The sequence below is a fragment of the Mustela nigripes genome, chromosome 1, assembly GCF_022355385.1.
Source record: "Mustela nigripes isolate SB6536 chromosome 1, MUSNIG.SB6536, whole genome shotgun sequence".
Taxonomy (NCBI): domain Eukaryota; kingdom Metazoa; phylum Chordata; class Mammalia; order Carnivora; family Mustelidae; genus Mustela; species Mustela nigripes.
The window spans coordinates 8,714,498-8,733,546 of record NC_081557.1 but is presented as its reverse complement, the minus strand read 5'-3'; the positions used below and the strand labels follow the sequence as shown (position 1 = coordinate 8,733,546).

Genomic DNA, 19,049 nt, shown 5'->3' with positions numbered 1-19,049 from the left:
CCAGAGAGCGGCCGGGCGACTGTCCCATTGGCAGAGCGCACACAATAAACGCCCGCGTCAGGCGGGCCCAAGGGCGTGGCTTGCGGGCGGGGGGTGGGATTGTCCAGAGCCAGGCGCTGTCCGACTTTACCAGCTCTAAGCATCAGACAGAGGCACTGGACTCTGCTTTTCTCAACTCGGCAAATTTTATTTAGAAAAAAAAAGTGGGGGAGGAAAAAAGTGACAGCGCTCTTTAGCCTAGGGTTTTAGAAGAGAAACCTCCACCTTTCTGCAGCACCTTAGCCCATCTCTCTCACTGCTCAACCTCCCTTGGCTTCCGAAGCTTGGAAAAGGCTATGTCCCCTGCCGAAGGAGAGTGGACGGCGAAGGTGCCTGAAAACGGCCAGAGAAAAGGCCCAGGCGGTCAATGTTGCGGTGGAGGACACTGTGCAGCACAGCAAGATGAGGTCCACCCTCACCGCCACCCTCCCTGGAGAAGTCCCGGATGAAGCGGCCACGCTCTGACTGGAAGATGAACTTCTGGGGCAATGGTCCATGCTCCCGGAGAAAGCCCCAGACACTGAGCAGCAGCAGACGCACTTCAAAAGGTGCCAGCTGGCTAAATACCTCGTGCATATTACCCAGGGCTGGTGGCAGGAGGCTTCCCTCTGCCATGACAGCTACCAGGGTGCAGGATGCTTCCAGGTGCCAGGGAGAGTGAGCTGTATCAGGGTGGCGAGAGGCTTCCCAATGACCCAGAAGGGCGGCTAGTAGCCCCCGCAGGAGCACGGAGCAGTAGCAGAGGGCTGGGGGAGCAGCGGCTACCAGCTTCAACAGCTCAAAGAGCAGGGGCTGTTCCCGGAAGCGACGGCCAATGCGGAGATCCCGCTCCACTGTGGCCCTGGCATGCTCCTCAGGGGGCCAGGCCAGCTCAGCACCAGCTGCATCAGGACACACGCTCTCCACCAAGGTCACTGCCACTGCTTTGGCTGCCTCCGGGCTCAGGGTGGGAGCCCCCCAGCAGCCCCCACATTCAGTACCCCCAGGTGCACTACAGCAGTGCACCAGGAGGCTGAGCAGGCTCTGGGTGTTATAGCTCACTTCCTGCTGATTGCGCGACTGGACAAACTTCGGTGGCTTTAGGCCACGACCTATGACTCCAGCATGGAAAACTGACCAAATCCCTCCAGGCCCTGGCACAGCTGCAGTGTGCCGCCGGTTTGTGTCCAACAGGGAGGCAGAGGCCAAAGGAGCGGAGACAACCGAAAGAGTCTCGTTGTCCCTATCCACTTCCCCTCCAAACAGTTCTGCGTTGCCCCGATGTAAGGCTCCCTCAACTAGCAGCTGCAAGACAGCCTTGAGCCCAGCTGGGGAGGTCTGAGAGAGGCGAGTAAGAAGCTGAGAGGCCGATGCCACACCTGGGGGGCCATGCAGCCTCAGAGAGGCAAAAAAGCGATGTACTCCAGCTCTCACCAGCCCCAGGAGTTGGGACGGGGACAGGGCTTCTTGAGGAAAGGGACAAATGGCCAGCAAGGAGGCAGCAGCTTCAGCTACTTCCTCCTCAGGATGTAGCAGGAGAGGAGCCAGGTCAGACAAATGGGCTGATGCAGACTCCCCAAACCGGGCCCCGAGGGCTGCAGGGCCCTCACCACCCTGCTGTTCCCACCCCACTAGCAGTGCCAAGTTACGCAGGAACCGGGCAGTGAAGGGAGGCTGCAGAGTCCCTGCATGTACCCGAGCCAGGCAGCTTCGGAAAGCCAGAGGCAGGAGGCCAGAGAGACTGACCACCAGCCCTGCATATAATTGGGTGGCCAGACTCAACTCTTCAGGGCTTCGGGCCCGGCTCAGGAGATGGCCCAAGGCCTCAGGTCCACAGCTAGGCCGAGTATAGACAGAGAGCAGGCCCAGGAGCTGGTGTTGCCAGAGAAAGCGCTTCCGCTCCAATCTTAACGTCTCTCCACACAGCTCTCCAACGTGGTTCCTTAGCGCATCTAGAAAGGGCACAGGGCGGGGGGGTGGGGGCGGGCCCAGCACCCCTTCCCCAGGAGACCCTCCCCGGTGATGAACCAGTTTTTGCAGGTGCAGCAGCAGCAGCTGGATCAGCCGGTCACAGGCCTCACGTACAGTGTCCGGCACAGCCAGGCCCTGGGTAGTAATGACTGAGGCAGGCATAGCTGTGTCCACCAGAAACTGCAAGAGGCGGTAGGCACCTGCCCCCGAGGCCTGGCTCACCAGGTGCACAGCCAGATTCAGCATGTTGTCCAGCTCCTCTCGGGGGAATCCCTGCAGGTGTTGCTGCAGCTGACTCAGTACAGCTGGGGGCTTAAGGCAGTCCACCAGCTCTCCAGAGACGGTGCCCAGCAAAGCTGGTGACATGACCGCCAGCTGCAGTAGGAAAGGAACTGTGGCCTGAAGGGACGGGTCACCACTCCGGCCCCCAGAGCCCCCTGCCAGGCTATCATGGAACATTCGAAGAAGCTCCCGGCGGATGCTGTCTCCGTGGCGGGAGGCCAGGTGCCCTAGGATGCCTACAACTGAGGCAATCTTGGGCACCCGTTTCTCCCCAGGGATAGCAGGAGATCCAGGGAACGGGTCTATAGAGGGGGTCTGAGAAGAGCTTCCACCACTGCCACCAGCTCCACCTCCAGCCCCACTGTGAACACAGAAATCCTTAAGGCCACAGGAGAGAACTCGGGAGATGATAGTGCCAGGAAAAGAGGAGCCAATATGGGCCACAACCCAGTCGAAGTGTGGGGAATGCTGGACAGAGGTATCCAGCAAGGCATCCACGCAGGCATCTGGGCAACTACCAATGAGAGCTGAGAGACACTGAACATAGATGTCCATTAATGTGCGGGTGGCCCGACAGCCCATCCACAGCTGCAGCAATTCGTTGAGAGAGCCAGTGGCATGGGGCACACGCTGGTGCTGGCCTGAGTATGTGCTGCTCAGCTGCCCCATGAGGTCAATGGACCATGCACTAATCACAGGTGCCCAGGCCTTCGGGTTGGCCCGGATAAACTCAGACAGCACCTGTTGTACTTCCTGCACCACATCTTCTAGACCAGGTCCCCCAGCTGGGACATGGGAGGGTGGGGGTGGACGGAGGTGAGGGGGGCCAGCCACAGGGCTTTCGTCCAGGGTAGCCAGGTGGGCCCGGACACTCTCATCAAAGACTCCTCGCAAGTGGTCAAGCACAGCAGCCCGAGCAGGTGGCAAAGAGCGTAGCAGGAGAAGACCACAGCGAGCATGTTCCCGGGCCGAGAGTTGGTGGCCCAGAATAGGGTCCACGCCAGTCAGAAAAGCCTTGATTTCCTGGGACAGCTCTTGAGCACTGGAAGGAAGCAAGAGAAGCAGACTTAGAGCGCTGCAAGATGTTAGACACATTACGTTCCCCCGTGAGATTTGATTTCTTTCCATGTAAAAGAGGGATAACTGTACCTCCTTCATAAGATAATGTACATGAAGTACTTAAGCACCGTATCAAGTTCACACTCATCACCCAATACTTTTCTTTCAATAATAATATCAATGCTAGGTAACTCATGTAAGGTACTCTCTTAGGAACTTTATATGAATTATTCCAATCCAGACAACAGCCCCAATAAGGTATGATCCCACTTTACAGATAAGAAACCCAAAGTTAAGTGATCAGATTATAAACTCCAAAAGGGTAGTAAGCATTTTTGTGCGCTTCAACATGGAATACCTTTCTATTGAGGCGCCTGGCATATGGGAAATACTGTGTTAAGTATTCACTGAATTGAGTAAATATATATTGTGTGGCTATAACATCTACTTTAAAAACACCTTTCCTGCTTGACTGCGCCCCCCAAAACACAAGCTCTTAAAGAAAATCCTAAGCTCAAACTTGTCCCTCATTAAGACTTCCTAGTACCTGTTTCTTCCCATATTCTGCAAGCCTCCTAAGCACCCACCACCTGAACTCCACATCAACAACCACCTTCCAGGCATCTTCAGTGTGCCTAGGAATCATGGTGTCCCAGGATACGGACAACGTAATGCCTGCTTTTCAGCCCTTCCCCTCCCAAAACATATGGCTTCAGTCTTAGGCGTTCAGAAACCAGGGTTATGGGAAGAGGCAAAGTCCCCTTCCTCTTACTGCCTTTTCTGCCAAAGAAGACCGCATCCTCTAAGGGCTCATAGGGCTCCGACCATGCCCTCCTTCCTTAAATAAATAAACAAATAAACAAACCACCCTAAGGTGAGGGAGAGTAGCTTAGTTGGAGGGCAAGGTAAAGGCTAAAGGGAAACATTTTGTGGGTTTCCGGGCCTGGGTTTCCAGGGAGTCTCCATGAAGTCAGGGGACCCTGGGTTCTCTCGGGTCTAAAAGGGGTAGGACAGCTCGGTTCCCAAGCGTTCTGATATCCCCAACTCTTGGGAGAACAAGGCCGGAATCTGGGGTAACTACGCGTTAGGGTTTAGGATGAGGCAAGGCCAAGGTCTTAGGAGTGCGGGCACTGGAGCCCAGAGTTTTGGTGAGGCAGTCCCTGAGTTCTGGGAAGACCCGACCAGGAATCTCTGAGAACCCTGACGCGAGTTCTCGAGGTAGGATCCGGGTTTCTGCCGAGAAGGCTGGGGATCGGCGCAGGGCCGCGCGATGGGGGAAGATGCCAGGGGCTCTAACTACCTGAGCGGCGCGGGACCGTGGGTGGCCGGGGCAGGCCCGGGAGGCCCTGGGGCCCCGGGAGGGTCGCACAACGCGGACATCCCGGAGCCCTAGCCCGAGCCCGAGGCGGGAGCGGCGAAGCGCAGGCAGCGCATGCGCGCTGAGGGAAACCCGAAAGGAACCACCGATTAGGCTTCTCAGGAAAACCGGTCCGGCGACGTCCGCGACCCTCCTACATTGGTTCCGGACCACGTTCGGACCCCAGAGCGGGATCGCGACGGTGACAGCGAGAAGCTGACCCGGCTTCAACCAAGCTGTTTTACCCCCAAAGGGCGTTTAAGACACAAACTGAAGCTAGCTGCGGCTATTCCCAGTTGGATTTAATTATTTTGCCGAAAACTAAAAATGCAAAGTGTTCAACTCACGAGGTTTTAAAAAAATGAAGCACTAGGAACATTTCATCAATTAATAGTGATATTAAATAAGTAAACAAACACTGACAATGGAAAAAGCAGTTAAAGGAGAGAAAGGAAGGGGAAACTGGTAAAAAGACGGAAAGAAAGGAGGGAGGGGCAGCTGGGTGGCTCAGTCCATTAAGCCTGGGAGTCTGGATCTCAGCTCAGGTCTCTCAGTCTCAGGGGCGTAAGTTCAAGCCCAGCATTGAGCTCCACGGTGGGTGGGAGCCTAAGAAAGAGAAGGATAGAGAGAGAATGGGGGGGGGGGGGGCTCCTAAGAGAGAAAAAGGAAATAAAGAGAAAGAGAGGAAGCCCAAAATAAATTGGGCTGGCCAGGCTATAGGTGTTCTCCCAGTCATAGGCTGGCGCTTCTGCCCCTCTGTTTAGTCTTCATTGTTTAGGCTTTGCTCTCTCCCCAGCCTGCCAACTCAGGACCTCTCCTCTCCCCTGCAGATAGGTAGTGTGGTAACTGTATGAGGAGCTCATAGGCACCTCTTGAAGAGCCCCCACCACAGCCAGGCTGTCTAGATCAAGGTCCAGCTCTTCCACTTACTGGCTGCGCACTCTCTTTACCCTCTCTGTTCCTATTTCCTCTTCCCCAGTGAGGATGATCGTAGTACAACTACCTCACAGGCAGGGTTTGTTGTGAAAACTGAAACAAGGGAATATGTTCACTGATGTGAAATGTTGGGGTCCAGGAGCCAACGGTCAAGAAAGAATTTTTGAGGGATGGCCGAGTGGGTCAGTTGGTTAAGCAGCTGCCTTTCACTCTGGTCATGATCCCAGGATCCTGGGATTGAGTTCCACACTGGGCTCCTTGCTTGGTCGCGAGCCTGCTTCTCCCTCTGCCTCTGCCTGCCACTCTGCCTATTTGTGTACTCTCTCTCTCTGACAAATAAATAAATAAAAATCTTAAATTAAAAAAAAGAAAAAAGAAAAAGAATTCTTGAGACATCTGTGCAAAAAAGATGTTTTGTTTTGTTTTGTTTTTTAAAGCACAGAGACAGGAACTGTGGGCAGGAAGAGCTGCACTGGGGTTGTGGGGAGTGACTGATAATATATTTTTAAGTTGGGAGGGGGTTAGGGAATGCGTAAAACTCTAAGGTTTCCAGGACCTTGAGGAGTCATTTACTACTGCCTAGTAGAACTTTAGTCATGAGACCCTTCAGATGAGATCTGTGGCCCATATGCTTGGAGGATGATTGCTAACACGTATCTTGGAGGGGGCAGTTGAAGGGGGGAAAAGAGATGAAGGACACTGCCAAAGGGATTTGTATATATTAAAGAAGACTTAGAGGATCCTGGAGGTCAGGCTAAGATCAAACAAAGGTTGCCTTATGCCTCTAGCAAAGTATTACCATTGAAGCAGTTGAGTTCCTGGAGGAAGGTCACTCTGCCTGTCTCAAGTACTCATCAATGGGCTGTAAGTTGTAAGGAAGTTTTTTGTTTTTGTTTTTTTTTCTGTACTTCTTTAGCCTTTGTTCCCCCATATCATTCATTGCATAGCACTTAGTGACCCGCAATGGTTAAGAAAGCACCATATAAGCATTCATTATTTTTATCACGTTTGTTGAATAAACTCCAGAAAATCAGCTCTTGGACAATAGGAAATTTGCCTATTTTGTTGAGGGCTACTCCTCATTCCCTACAACACTTTTTGCCAGGCACATAGTAGGTTCTTAATAGTTGGTTAAATAAATGAAAAGGAAAATCGGTTTTGAGGCCAGAAGGCTTACTGCTCTCAGTGGAAGTGTGAGTTAGAGTGATACCAGATGACAGTTCCTGAAGATACCTTTGAAACCACTTAAAAACATAGACTTGAACAGAGATCAAAATCTATACTAATGCTTCGGCAAAGCTTGATTTTAAAGTAACCTTTTTCCTCTCTGCCAAACCCCCTCTCCTCCTTTTTTAGCCTTTTGTTTTCAGGAAGCTGGTACCACCCTGAAAAGGACTAAGGAGTCTGGCAGCACCTATACAATTCCTATAGAAACCAGCTAGATTCTGTATTTACCTATAAAACCCCCCAGCCCATTCCTCTGAGCCCCTTCCTTCCGGTGGGCTTACAGTTTTTGAAGGCCACAGCTTGCTACAGGCTCCTTTGTCTGGCAAACCAATAAACCCATTGTTCCTCTTTATCCCAAACTCTTGTCTTCCTGCTATATTTTGGGTCTGAAGCTCGGAAGTTGGTTTTCCAACAACACTTTTGAAGTGATTGTATTTCAAAAGCTAAAGGACTAATTATGGTTCCTTTTTTGTTCTTACATTTTAGAAGTGCAGTAACTTACAAAGTGTATATATTACCTCCTAGCAAAATCTGTTCTAGAACAGTAATATGAGACAATTTCTGCTCCTAACAGTGCTTCAAATTGGGACCCGACACTTCCCATCTCAGAGCCTCAAATTTGGATCTGCAAAAGGAGACTTTTGAACCAGGTAAGTTCTCCAGCAATGAGAGTATTATGTCGTCCTTGCTCTTAATGATTTCATAATCTAAAGGTGCCTTGTTTTGGTGTTGGACAGATCTAGATTCATCTCTGCTATTTATCAGTAATGTAACCCTGAGACCCTGAGACAGTGACCCAAATGTTTGAAGCACATTTCCTCATCTGTAAAATGGGTATGATGTCTCCTGTCTCCCAGAGGTTTTACAAAAATCACTTGAGACCACTTATTAAAAGACTTAACATAATGCTAGATACAGAAATTCTTCAACACAGCAAGCTCCTTCTGCCTTAGATACAGGGGTAGAACAAAATTATGAAGAATAGGTATGCCAAAATATTAAAAATGTCTTTTCTGGGGCACCTGGCTAGCTCAGTTGGTGGAATGTGTGACTCTTGATCTTGGTGTTATGGATTTGAGTCCTGTGTTGGGTGTCAAGATTACTTAAAAATAAAGTCTTGGCGCACCTGCGTGGCTCAGTGGGTTAAGCCTCTCCATTCGGCTCAGGTCATGGTCTCAGGGTCCTGAGATCAAGCCCTGCATCGGGCTCTCTGCTCAGTGGGGAGCCTGCTTCCCTGACTCTCTCTGCCTGCCTCTCTGCCTACTTGTGATCTCTCTCTGTCAAATAAATGAATAAAATCTTAAAAAAAAAAAAAGTCTTAAAAAAAGAATATTATTGAAACTAAGGAAATTCAAATATAAAAAAGTCAATATTAACCAATGTTAAATGTGTTAGGTGTGATAGTAGTATTTTGGCTACATAGAATGTTCTTAGGGCTAAAATCTCATCTGCAGTGGACTTTCAGATGAGTCAGCAAAGACAAAAATCTATGGACACATACATATTTGCAAATGCATAGCGATAGAACAAGTGTAGAAAAATGTTATAAATTGGTAAATCTGAGTGCGTATGTAAAGGTTCATTGTACTAATTTCCTAACTTTATTGAAGGTTTGAAATTCAAAATATTAATTTGGGCTGGGAGATGCAACACTGGGCCCAAACCCTCCCTCTTCCAGGAAGCCTGCACTGATTAAACAGGACAGAGAGAATATGCTTTTCCTCTGTTGAACACACCTCCACACAGGTAGCTTTTTACTTTAAGCAAACACCCCAGCCCTGGCTTGCAACAGAAGTTCTGCATGCTAAATGGGAAAAATAATGCAGTTTATTGGAAATATAATCCTGGGTACCCCGCTGGCTCTCAGTACAACATGTCCTCTTGATCTCAGGGTCATGAGTTCCAGGCCTGCATAGAGTTCACTTAAAATTAAAAATAAACCCCAGTAGGGGTGCCTGGTTTAAGCACTCAACTCTTGGTTTCCGCTCAGGTCATGATCTCAGAGTTGATCTCAGGGTTTTGAGACAGAATCCCTATAGGGGGGCACCTGGGTAGCTCAGTGGGTTGAGCCTCTGCCTTTGGCTGGGGTCATGATCCCAGGGTCCTGGGATCAAGCCCTGAGTCAGACTCTCTCCTCAGCAGGGAGCCTGCTTCCCCACCCCACCCTCCTGCCTGCCTCTCTGCCTGCTTGTGATCTCTGTCAAATAAATAAATAAAATCTTTAAAAAAAAAAAAAAACCCACAATAACTCCTGTAGGGCTCAGTAGGGAGTTGGCTTCCCTTCTCCCTCTGCCCCCCTCCAACTCTAAAATCAATCTTTTTTTTTTTTTTTTTTTAAAGATTCTATTTATTTCACAGAGAGTGAGACAGCCAGAGAGGGAGCACAAGCAGGGGGAGTGAGAGAGAAGGAGAAGCAGGCTTCCCGCTGAGCAGGGAGCCCGATGCGGGGCTCGATCCCAGGACCCTGGGATCATGACCTGAGCCGAAGGCAGAGGCTTTAACCCACTGAGCCACCCAGGCGCCCCAATCTTTTTTTTTTTTTTTAAGATTTTATTTATTTATTTGACAGAGAGAAATCACAAGTAGACAGAGAGGCAGGCAGAGAGAGAGGGAAGCAGGCTCCCTGCCAAGCAGAGAGCCCGATGCGGGACTTGATCCCAGGACCCTGAGATCATGACCTGAGCCGAAGGCAGCGGCTTAACCCACTCAGCCACCCCAAAAAAACAAATCTTTTTTTTTTTTTTAAAGATTTTATTTATTTATCAGAGAGAGAGAGAAGGGGAGAAAGCGAGCACAGGCAGACAGAATGGCAGGCAGAGGCAGAGGGAGAAGCAGGCTCCCTGCTGAGCAAGGAGCCCGATGTGGGACTCGATCCCAGGACGCTGGGATCATGACCTGAGCCGAAGGCAGCTGCTTAACCAACTGAGCCACCCAGGCGTCCCTCAATCTTTTTTTTTTAAAAGACTTTATTTGACAGACAGAAATCGCAAGTAGGCAGAGAGGTGGGGGCGGGGAGGGGGTGGGCTCCCCGCTGAAGAGAGCCTGACTCAGGGCTGTAACCATGACCCAAGCAGAAGGCAGAGGCCCAACCCACTAAGCCACCCAGGCACCTCAATCTTTTTTTTTTTTTTTAACAAAGATTATTTATTTATTTATTTGACAGACAGAGATCACAGTAGGCAGAGAGGCAGACAGAGAGATGGGGAAGCAGTCTCCCCGCTGAGCAGAGAGCCCGATGTGGGACTCAATCCCTGATATCATGACGTGAACCGAAGGCAGACGCTTAACCCACTGAGCCACCCAGGTGCTCCAAATCAATCAGTTGTAAAACTAAATTCTCTATTTATAAAATCCACCAAAGGAATTGGAAACAAACATGAAAAAGTGACTTGGCCCCTCTGGTCACACAGAGGCAGTGGCACGGCTGACATCAGGACCCTTATCTCATCTACCATCTCTGTAATAATCTGTATTTTTGTTGGAAACGGAGAGTCGGGAGTGTCACGCACTAGGGGGATGGGAACATCACAGAGCCTGGCTTTTCATTGCTTAGCTCAAGTGAACTCCATGGGTCTTACGTCCTAACTGTCTCATTTCCAGGCCCACAGCCCCCCTTCCTGTGGCCCATTCCCGTTCGTTCCCACATTAAATCACACGCCTCTCCGGGAGACCTCTAGGGCTTTATTACAAGCGGAGCTGACTGCGAGGGAGCCCCATTCTCCAGCCTCTCTTCTCCTCTCTCGTCCTCTCAACACAGCTCTCCAGGGCCGGTGACGAGGCCATCAAGGAAGAGGCGTCTGAGGAGAATGAAAAGGAGCAATGCTTCCTCCAAAGTCCTCTGAAACCACCAGAGTCCTTCCGGCTCCAGCTGAGAACCTTCGGGGGCAAGGGGTGAGAATTCAGCTCTCATCTTCAAGGTCCTCCATGTCTACATCCTGGGGGCCTTTGGTCTTCCTTTGCCGCTTGGGCTGCGGTTCACTAGTCCTGGCTGGCTTGGCGGGGGCTTCCACTGAGCAAAAGAAAAGAGGAAGCATTGAAGAACCCCAAGGAATCCAGGCTGCCCCCTCACCCACCCTCTGTGACCTGGCCTCACCTTCCATGGCTGCTTTCTCTTTCTGGGCCAGCCGGATCTGCTGGAGGAGCTTTCTGCGCTTCTTCCCAGAGAGAGTAATGTTGGCACGTGCGCTGGACCTGAAGGGGTGGTAGGAGCGAGGATATCCAGGTTAACCTGAATCAGCATGGGGTGGTTCTGGGTATTGAAAAGATCTTTGAGGGGCGCCTGGGTGGCTCAGTGGGTTAAAGCCTCTGCCTTCGGCTCGGGTCGTGATCCCAGGGTCCTGGAATCGAGCCCCGCATCAGGCCCCGCATCGGGCTCTCTGCTTGACGGGGAGCCTGTTTCTTCCTCTCTCTCTCTGCCTGCCTCTCTGCCTACTTGTGATCTCTGTCTACCAAATAAATAAATAAAATATTTAAAAAAAAAAGAAAGAAAGAAAAAGTCTTTGTTTTGGGTTTCTTTTTGTTTTGTCTTTTTGAAAACATCTTTGGATTCAAGTAAAAAGACTGCAGATCTGGGCTCTGAGGTAGTGAGTTCAATCTCTCCAACACTTAGCCATTAACATTCTTAGTACTACTCCCATACATATATAAAGTACTCACCATTAAATGTTAAAATTTGGTATATGGCAGAAACTTGTAAGGGAAAGCTATTTTTCTCCTCTGTTTTCAATATTTTTATGTTTTAAGTGGGCTCCACAATCAACATGGGGCTTGAACTCACGACCCTGAAATCAAGAGTTGCATGCTCGGGTCATCTGGGTGGCTCAGGCACGTAAGTGTCTGCCTTCCACTCAGGTCATGATCTTTTCTTTTTTTCTTTTCTTTTGATTTATTTATTTGACACAGTGAGAGAAAGAGAGAGAGAGCACGCACAAGCCAGGGGAGCAGCCAGCAGAGGGAGCGGGGAGCCAGATGTTGGACCCCATCTCTGGATCCTTTGACTTGAGCCAAAGGCAGACGCTTAAGTGACAGAGCCACTCAGCCTCCCCAGTAAATAAAAATTTTGAAAAAAAAAAAAAAAAAAAAAAAAGTCGCATGCGCTATTAACTGAGACAGCCAGGTACTCCTCTTTTCAATACTTCTGACACCAGAAAGGTGTGGGGCTTGTCCCACATCAAGGCATTCTCAAATTCCGCAGACACCAACTGAGAATCCTGCAAATTTGACTCAGTTCTGACACCTCTACCTGGAGAGAACATCAGAACCCACAGGCTGGGGTGCCTGGGTGGCTCAGTGGTTAAGCCGCTGTCTTCAGCTCGGGTCGTGATCTTGGGGTTCTGGGATCGAGTCCCGCATTGGGCTCTCTGCTCTGCGGGGAGCCTGCTTCCCTCTCTCTCTCTCTCTGCCTGCCTCTCTGTCTACTGTGATCTCTCTCTGTCGAATAAATAAATAAATAAAATCTTTAAAAAAAAAAAAAAAACCCACAGGCTGAGGGCTCAGTCTCAAAAGACTGCCCCCCACTTCAGATGGTGTACTTCTGAATGACCACCTATAAATCAAGGTTCTCACGATCCCCTTCTCAGACTCAATTTACTAAACAGCTCACAGAACTCAGGGAAACATTTACTTGCATTTACTTATTTATGGTAAAAGAATGAGATTCAGGAACAGCCAAATGGAGGAGACGCACAGGGTAAGGTCCCGGCATTTCCATACTCTCCCCACTTTCCCTGAACCTCCTCCCATTCACTAACCAGGAAGCTCGTCAAATCTCTATTATTCAAGAGTTTTTACAGAACTTAATCTTCCCAGGTGGGTGGAGCTTAAATTCCCAATCTCATCACCTGGTCTTTCTGGAGACCAGCCCCACCTTAGGTTATATTAGCATAAACCAAGGTGTGCTCAAAAGGGGCTGGAGGGGGCATAATTGACACTCCTATCACTCAGGAAATTCTAAGGCTTTTAGAACCTCTGTGCCTGCATTCAGACCAAATATTTATTACACCACAAAACTGTATTTACGATGAAAAAATCAGTGGAAGAAAGGGATGGGAAGTCTTTCCCAAGGCTGGGAGGTGGGGCGGGGGCTTGGAAAGTACAAAATCCTACAGGTACTTTTGTGAGAATTGAGTACATGCACACTTATGTGCTTTTTTTTTTTTTAAGATCTTATTTTTTTGGGGGGGCGCCTGGGTGGCTCGGTGGATTGGGCCGCTGCCTTCGGCTCAGGTTATGATCTCAGGGTCCTGGGATCGAGTCCCGCATCGGGCTCTCTGCTCAGCGGGGAGCCTGCTTCTCTCTCTCTCTCTGGCTGCCTCTCTGTCTACTTGTGATTTCTCTCTGTCAAATAAATAAATAAATCTTTTTAAAAAAAAATCTTATTTTTTTTTTAAAGATCTTATTTATTTGTCAAAGAGAGAGCACAAGCGGGGGGGGGGGGGGGGAGCAGCAGGCAGAGGGAGAAGCAGGCTCCAGCTGAGCGAGGGGCCCGATGCAGGACTCCATCCCAGGACCCTAGGATCATGACTTGAGCTGAAGGCAGACACTTAACAGACTGAGCCACCCAGGCGTCCCGTGTGTGCTTTAAATTTATTTATAAAAAATCCATGTGGACGTACAATAATGTTACCTGGGGAGGTGGGTGAGTGGGCAGTTCTTACATTTTTGGTGGGGTCCAAGACCCAGAGAGGCTGTGGGCTACCGGTCCTGTGACGGGCCAGCAGAGTGGAGGCACAAACGCTACTTATGTAAACGCCAGTGCACACGCAAAGCAGAGCGGACACTTGCTGGGGCGCTCGGCAGGACGGGGAAAGGGGGCAGGACGGGGTAAGAGGACTCGGTCGGGAGCAAAGCGAAGAGGGTCTGGCACTCACGCCCGCTTCTTCAGGTGGTGCCGCGTGATCAGCCCTTCGTCTATCACAGCCCCGACCACCCGGTGCTTCAGTCTCCGCTCCCGGTTCAACACCCGCCGTCGCTTGAACAGCTTCTTCTTCAGCTCCTAAGGGGGAGGAAGATGCTAATCAGACGGAAGTCGCGACCCGGGACCCCGCACCCGGCGACTCCAGCCACAGGTCCCATCTCTGGAGAGATGAGAGGCCCCCAGGATGCTTGAGGAAACAAAGTCGGGGCTCCCCCACAATCACCGTTCGGGGCCGGTTGATCTTTCCGCCGGGAGCCCCCATGGCTGCGCAGAGAACCTGACTCCCAGACCGTGTCGCGGCTCTGCGTAACGTGAGCGTCGGTCCCGCCCCTCAGCCTCCGAGAGCCAATAGCAGCTCGGGGGCGGGTCCTGAGCCTATATAAAGGTGCTCGGCAGTACTACCCGCCTTTCGCGGAGGAGGGACAGAAGCGGTTAGTGTCTGGGTTGCGGAGCTGGGTGCCAGGGTGGGGGTTCTGGGCGAGGTCTGCGCACCCTCCTTTTCTTGGCGGGGGTCGGGTGTTCGGTCCCGGTCCCCGTAATGTACGGAGGCAGAGGGAAAGGGCTCTGGTCCCCTCGGCGTCATGTCTTCGGTGCCCGCGGCATCCCGTCCGCCGGTTCTATCCTCAAGCGCCGGGACACGGCCTCCGAGAAGCGTGGCGGAACGGAGGTTCTGCAGGCTCCTCCCTCGTGCGCTCACGCCTTCTCCTTTGATTTCAGGTCTTTGGAACCGCCCCTGGAGCCGGAGCAGTCGCGTCCCCTCTTTAACTGCCCGTTGCAAACAATAAAGGACGATCGTACCCTAATAGGTGTGTGTCCGCGTTCTTTTTTTCGAGGTGGTTGTTAGGCGGTACGCGTTATTCCACAAAGCGGAATTTGCAGCTCTTCTGTTGGACCTCAGGCTCCTGCGGGCGGCATTTCGCGGAAGGCTCTCTGGCCGACCTTGCCGGGATCTCCAGATGGCCGCGCTGCGCCGAACCCTCCACGTGGCGACCCTGGCGGCTGGGGCGCGCCGTGCTTTGGCGGGTAGGGAAGGTGGATAGTGGGAGGGAGGGTTCTTAGTGACCTGGGAGACTAGACCCTGAAACTGATTCGAACCTCAGGGTACATTGCACCGTTTCTGCAGCATATTGATGGAACTAGGCCGGTGGGTGACATGTGCTCCACTCGTGTCCACAGGCTCCCTGGCTGGTAGCTGCCTGGCTGACCGTCGCCTCTGGGATAAGCTCCATGCCGATACCCAAAAAGGCCACGTCCCCACGTTCGACTGGTTCTTTGGGTATGAGGAAACCCAGGGGTTGCTACTGCCGCTCCTGCAGGAGACATCGGCTGTCTGCCCACCGCGGGTGTTGGACGTGGGCTGTGGGACCTCCAGTCTGTGTATAGGCCTCTACACCCAGTGCCCACATCCAGTGGATGTGCTGGGGGTGGACTTCTCCCCTGTGGCTATTGCCCACATGAAGCGTCTCCTGGAAGGTGGCGAAGGCCAAACACCCCTGTGTCCTGGGCATCCTGCCTCCAGACTCCACTTTATGCAGGCTGATGCCCAGAACCTGGAGCCAGTGGCTTCCTCAGGCTCCTTCCACCTAGTGCTGGATAAGGGCACCTGGGATGCTGTTGCCCGTGGTGGTCCGAAGGGAGCTTACCAGCTTCTGTCAGAGTGCCTCAGGGTCCTAAGCCCCCAGGGGACCCTGATTCAGTTCTCAGACGAGGATCCTGATGTGCGGCTTCCCTACCTGGAGCAAGGGTCCCCAGGCTGGAGGGTGACTGTGCAGGAGGTAGGCCCTTTTGGGGGTATTACTTACTTTGCTTACTTGGTTCAAGGCTCTCATTAAAGCCCTCAGTCCTGACCCAAATTTTTCTGTTGGGTGAGGAGGGCGATGGACAGCTTTTCAACTTTGTAAGATGGCTGGGAAGCGAGGATTTGAGGCCTGGCTTCCACATTTACTAGTTGGGTACACAGAGTATGGAATGTTTCTGTCCCCTGGTTCACAAACTGACAGCAGGGTAGAAATAATAACCCGGAGCTAGGGGATTACGGATGATGATGGGTGAAATATGGAGCATTTAGCAATGGCAGGCACAAGAGGGGTGCTAAATAGAGAAGGTACAGTGATTCATTCCCCAGCCCCAATAAACTGGAACGCCTAAAAACAGGAGTTTTGTGGGGGTTTTGTGGGTTATTTTGAGGACTTTGGGTTTTGATTGCTTGTTCTTAGATTTATTTATTCTAGAGAGAGGGAGAATCCCAAGCCATCTCCATGGCCAGTGCAGAACCCAAATCAGGGCTCCATCTTAAAACCCTGAGATCATGACGTGAACTGAAACCCTAGTCGGATGCTTAACCAACTGAGCCACCAGGGTGCCCCCATTAGAGGAGTTTTTTAATCAAGGCCTTCTTAATCCAAATCCCGGTACAGACCGACTTGTGTGACCCAGTGGCCTCACCTATAGAAGGGGGAAGACTGAAAGAACCCACAGAACGGCCTCAACAAATCACCAAAATGTTGAGGGAGACCGAAGGAGACTTACCCTCAAAGCTTCTGGGAGGCAGGAGATGTGAATATTCCACAAAACAGCTTTGGCAAACATGGGAGCCTGCTGCTGGCTTCCACAGAGGACAGGGACTGGAGGCTTCATGATAGTCTGTGTCCTCAGGAATCCAGGAGACCTCTTGTTCTCCGTATTCCTGCCCCCAGCCAAGTTCTGGGTTAAAGGTTCTTAAGGGAGATCTGGGGTCCAGTGGGCTCCAAGTCCAGCCTGGGGGAAAAAGAAGTTGGAAGAGCCCATTAAGGGTGAAAAATATTTCTGATCTATTACTGACTTTTTAAAAAATGCTATTTATTTACTTAGTTTTAAGATTTTATTTATGACAGATAGCAAGAGAGGGTGAGCTGAGGGCAGATGCTTAACGACTGAGCCACACAGGCAGCCCTGTTACTGACTTTGAAATAGGGAAACGGGCATCTGGGTGGCTCAGTGGGTTGGGCCTCTGCCTTTGGCTTGGGTTATGATCTCAGGGTTCTGGGGTTGAGCCCCACATTCTCGGGCTTTCTGCTCCGTGGAGGGCCTGCTTCCCCCCTCCCTGCCTCTGTTTGCTTGTGATCTCTCTCTGTCAAATAAATAAATAAAATCTTTAAAAAAAAAAAAAAGAAACAAATTTGTGTGTTTTGTGTTATTAGAAAAAGTAATATAGCAACTATAATTAAGAGGCTAATTTCAGGGCAGCCTGGGTGGCTCAATCCATTAATCGTCTGGCTCAGGTCATGATCACAGGGTCCTGGGATGGAGCCCCCACATTGGGCTCTCTGCTCAGCAGGGAGCCTGCCTCCCCCTGCCGCCCCGCCCCACTCCCCAACTCTGCCTCCCTCTCTGCATACTTGTGATCTCTGTCAAATAAATAAATAAAATCTTAAAAAAAAATAATTAAAAGTCATCACCCATCTGACATCAGAATTTCCCTCTAAAGTTCAACTTTGCCAGACACCTTGAATTTCTCTCCACCTCTAATCCTTTTCAGGTCTAGTTCCTAAGCACCTACTGTTTGCCTGTACGGGGACACAAGTAAGTTTTCCATCTCAGTCCTGCCCAGAACATCCCCGTCACAATGGCTGCACTGGAGCAGCTGCCTCCCTCACCTGGCTCTTCACTTTGGTCCTGGAAGAAGACCTCGGCCTCCTCTTCCTCATCGGTGAGCAGCAACAGCTCATCATGTGGCCAGCCAAGCTCCCCGCTGTCTTCACTCACCTCAGAGGCTTCCACCACGATGGAGGGCAGGGGGGTCTTTTGAGAGACAGCCTGAATCGGGATAGCAGGGCGCTTGGACCAAGTGGGAGGAGGAGCCAGCAGCCGGAGCACAGGGTGGGGAAGTACTAACCTGAGCATCCTGGTGACCTTCAACCCTGACAATTTCTCCTCTGTCCATCCGCAGAGGGTTCATCAGCCGAGAACTTTCTGGATGCTGGGAGGAGCCTGGGCGATCTCTAGGCCAAGGCCCATCCTCACTGTTCCCTGGCACAAGGGCCATGGGTGCAAATCCTTGGAGCGTGTAGTGGTTGAATTCCAAGTGGAGTACCCTTGCTCAGTACCCTGTAGAGACTGCTCCTTTAATCTTTGGAGCCTGGCCCCTTAATCACTTCTGAGAAGAGAATGAAAAGCTAGGAGATTATGGGCCTTCTAGAGGAGGGGAAAATCCCCAGGTGGAGGAATACCTCCTCCCTGGAGGGATATGGGAATATGTCTCCTCACTCCCTGGGTGACAGCTGAGAAAGGCGGGAGTGGTAGGGGTCAACAAGAGCATCTGAATGAAAGCCCTGGGACTGAGGGAACTTTGCCAACAAACTTGAAATTTCTTGATTCCTTTGGTTCCTGGGTCTCCTGATTTGACATGCTTCTTTGTGTCTTATTTAATAAATATTTATATGGTGTTAACAATTTGACAGGAACAGTGTTAAATGCCTTACATATAATCTCATTTAATTATCCTAAAAACTATGAGATAGATTCTATCATTAGCCCTATTTTCTGATGCAGAAAACAGGGGACAAATAACTTGAATGACTTTCCCAGAGTTACCCACGTAAAAGATGCTTTCTTTTCCAAACTAGAACTCAGTATGTTACTCCAAATTCAGACGTTTCACTGGCAGGGGGTTAAGGGGGTGGGTGCAAGAGTATCCCATGATAAGAAAAACAGCACATTTACTTTTTTTTTTAGGTTTTTTTCTTTTTTTTAAGTTTTTATTTATTTATTTGACAGACAGAGATCACAAGTAGGCAGAGAGGCAGGCAGAGAAAGAGGAGGAAGCAGGCTCCCTGCCGCGCAGAGAGCCCTATGTGGGGCTGGATCCCAGGACCCTGAGATCATGACCTGAGCCAAAGGCAGAAACTTTAACCCACTGAGCCACCCAGGCACCCCACATTTACTCTTTTTTATAAAATATTTTATTTACTTATTTGAGAGATAGAGCACGAGCAGTGGGGAGGGGCAGAGGGAGAGGGAGAAGCTGACTCCAGCTGAGCTGGGAGCCCCATGTGGGGCTCCATCCCAGAAGCCTGAGATCATGACCTGAGCCAAAGGCAGATGCTTAACTGAGTGAACCACCCAGGCGCTTCCAACAAATTTACTTTTAACAAGTTTAACAGGGGGACTTGGCTGGCTCCAGCGGTGGAGCTGACCACTCATGATCTCCGGGTGGTGAGTTCAAGCCCCACAATAGGTGCGAACGTTACTTAAAAATAAAATTAAAAAGAAAAAGTATTTTTTCCCCACCCAGTACACTTGACT

At 50.7% G+C, this 19,049-nt stretch overlaps 4 protein-coding genes and 1 non-coding gene across 10 annotated transcripts; 2 read left to right on the top strand and 3 right to left on the bottom strand.

Moving 5' to 3' along the window:
• Positions 1 to 120: 120 nt before the first annotated feature.
• On the bottom strand, positions 121 to 4,768 carry INTS5 (integrator complex subunit 5). Its single transcript, XM_059403923.1, has 2 exons — positions 4,631 to 4,768; positions 121 to 3,313 (listed from the first exon to the last, which is right to left on the bottom strand). The coding sequence occupies exons 1-2, from the start codon at positions 4,708 to 4,710 to the stop codon at positions 334 to 336; spliced, it is 3,060 nt and encodes a 1,019-aa protein (XP_059259906.1). The 5' UTR covers positions 4,711 to 4,768; the 3' UTR covers positions 121 to 333.
• A 5,743-nt stretch (positions 4,769 to 10,511) lies between these two features.
• On the bottom strand, positions 10,512 to 14,097 carry C1H11orf98 (chromosome 1 C11orf98 homolog). Its single transcript, XM_059403880.1, has 4 exons — positions 13,990 to 14,097; positions 13,720 to 13,844; positions 10,944 to 11,041; positions 10,512 to 10,859 (listed from the first exon to the last, which is right to left on the bottom strand). The coding sequence occupies exons 1-4, from the start codon at positions 14,026 to 14,028 to the stop codon at positions 10,750 to 10,752; spliced, it is 372 nt and encodes a 123-aa protein (XP_059259863.1). The 5' UTR covers positions 14,029 to 14,097; the 3' UTR covers positions 10,512 to 10,749.
• Positions 14,098 to 14,108: 11 nt separating this feature from the next.
• CSKMT (citrate synthase lysine methyltransferase) lies at positions 14,109 to 17,493 on the top strand. Of its 6 annotated transcripts, none has more exons than XM_059403812.1 (4): positions 14,109 to 14,197; positions 14,484 to 14,572; positions 14,665 to 14,789; positions 14,943 to 15,598. In XM_059403812.1, exons 3-4 carry the CDS (start codon positions 14,723 to 14,725, stop codon positions 15,596 to 15,598), a joined length of 723 nt encoding a protein of 240 aa, XP_059259795.1. In that variant the 5' UTR covers positions 14,109 to 14,197; positions 14,484 to 14,572; positions 14,665 to 14,722. The 6 variants fall into 6 exon arrangements, with proteins under 6 accessions (XP_059259795.1, XP_059259822.1, XP_059259786.1 ...); XM_059403839.1 differs by having other exon boundaries at positions 14,646 to 14,789; XM_059403803.1 differs by adding an exon at positions 17,284 to 17,493 and having other exon boundaries at positions 14,175 to 14,572; positions 14,646 to 14,789; positions 14,943 to 15,541.
• Positions 14,259 to 14,407, top strand: LOC132009515 (small nucleolar RNA SNORA57). The gene has a single exon (XR_009401982.1). It is a non-coding gene; the product is annotated as a small nucleolar RNA SNORA57 (small nucleolar RNA).
• LBHD1 (LBH domain containing 1) lies at positions 16,244 to 18,167 on the bottom strand. The gene is made up of 3 exons (XM_059403909.1): positions 17,641 to 18,167; positions 17,402 to 17,561; positions 16,244 to 16,523 (listed from the first exon to the last, which is right to left on the bottom strand). The coding sequence occupies exons 1-3, from the start codon at positions 17,788 to 17,790 to the stop codon at positions 16,252 to 16,254; spliced, it is 582 nt and encodes a 193-aa protein (XP_059259892.1). The 5' UTR covers positions 17,791 to 18,167; the 3' UTR covers positions 16,244 to 16,251.
• Between the last annotated feature and the right edge of the window lie 882 nt (positions 18,168 to 19,049).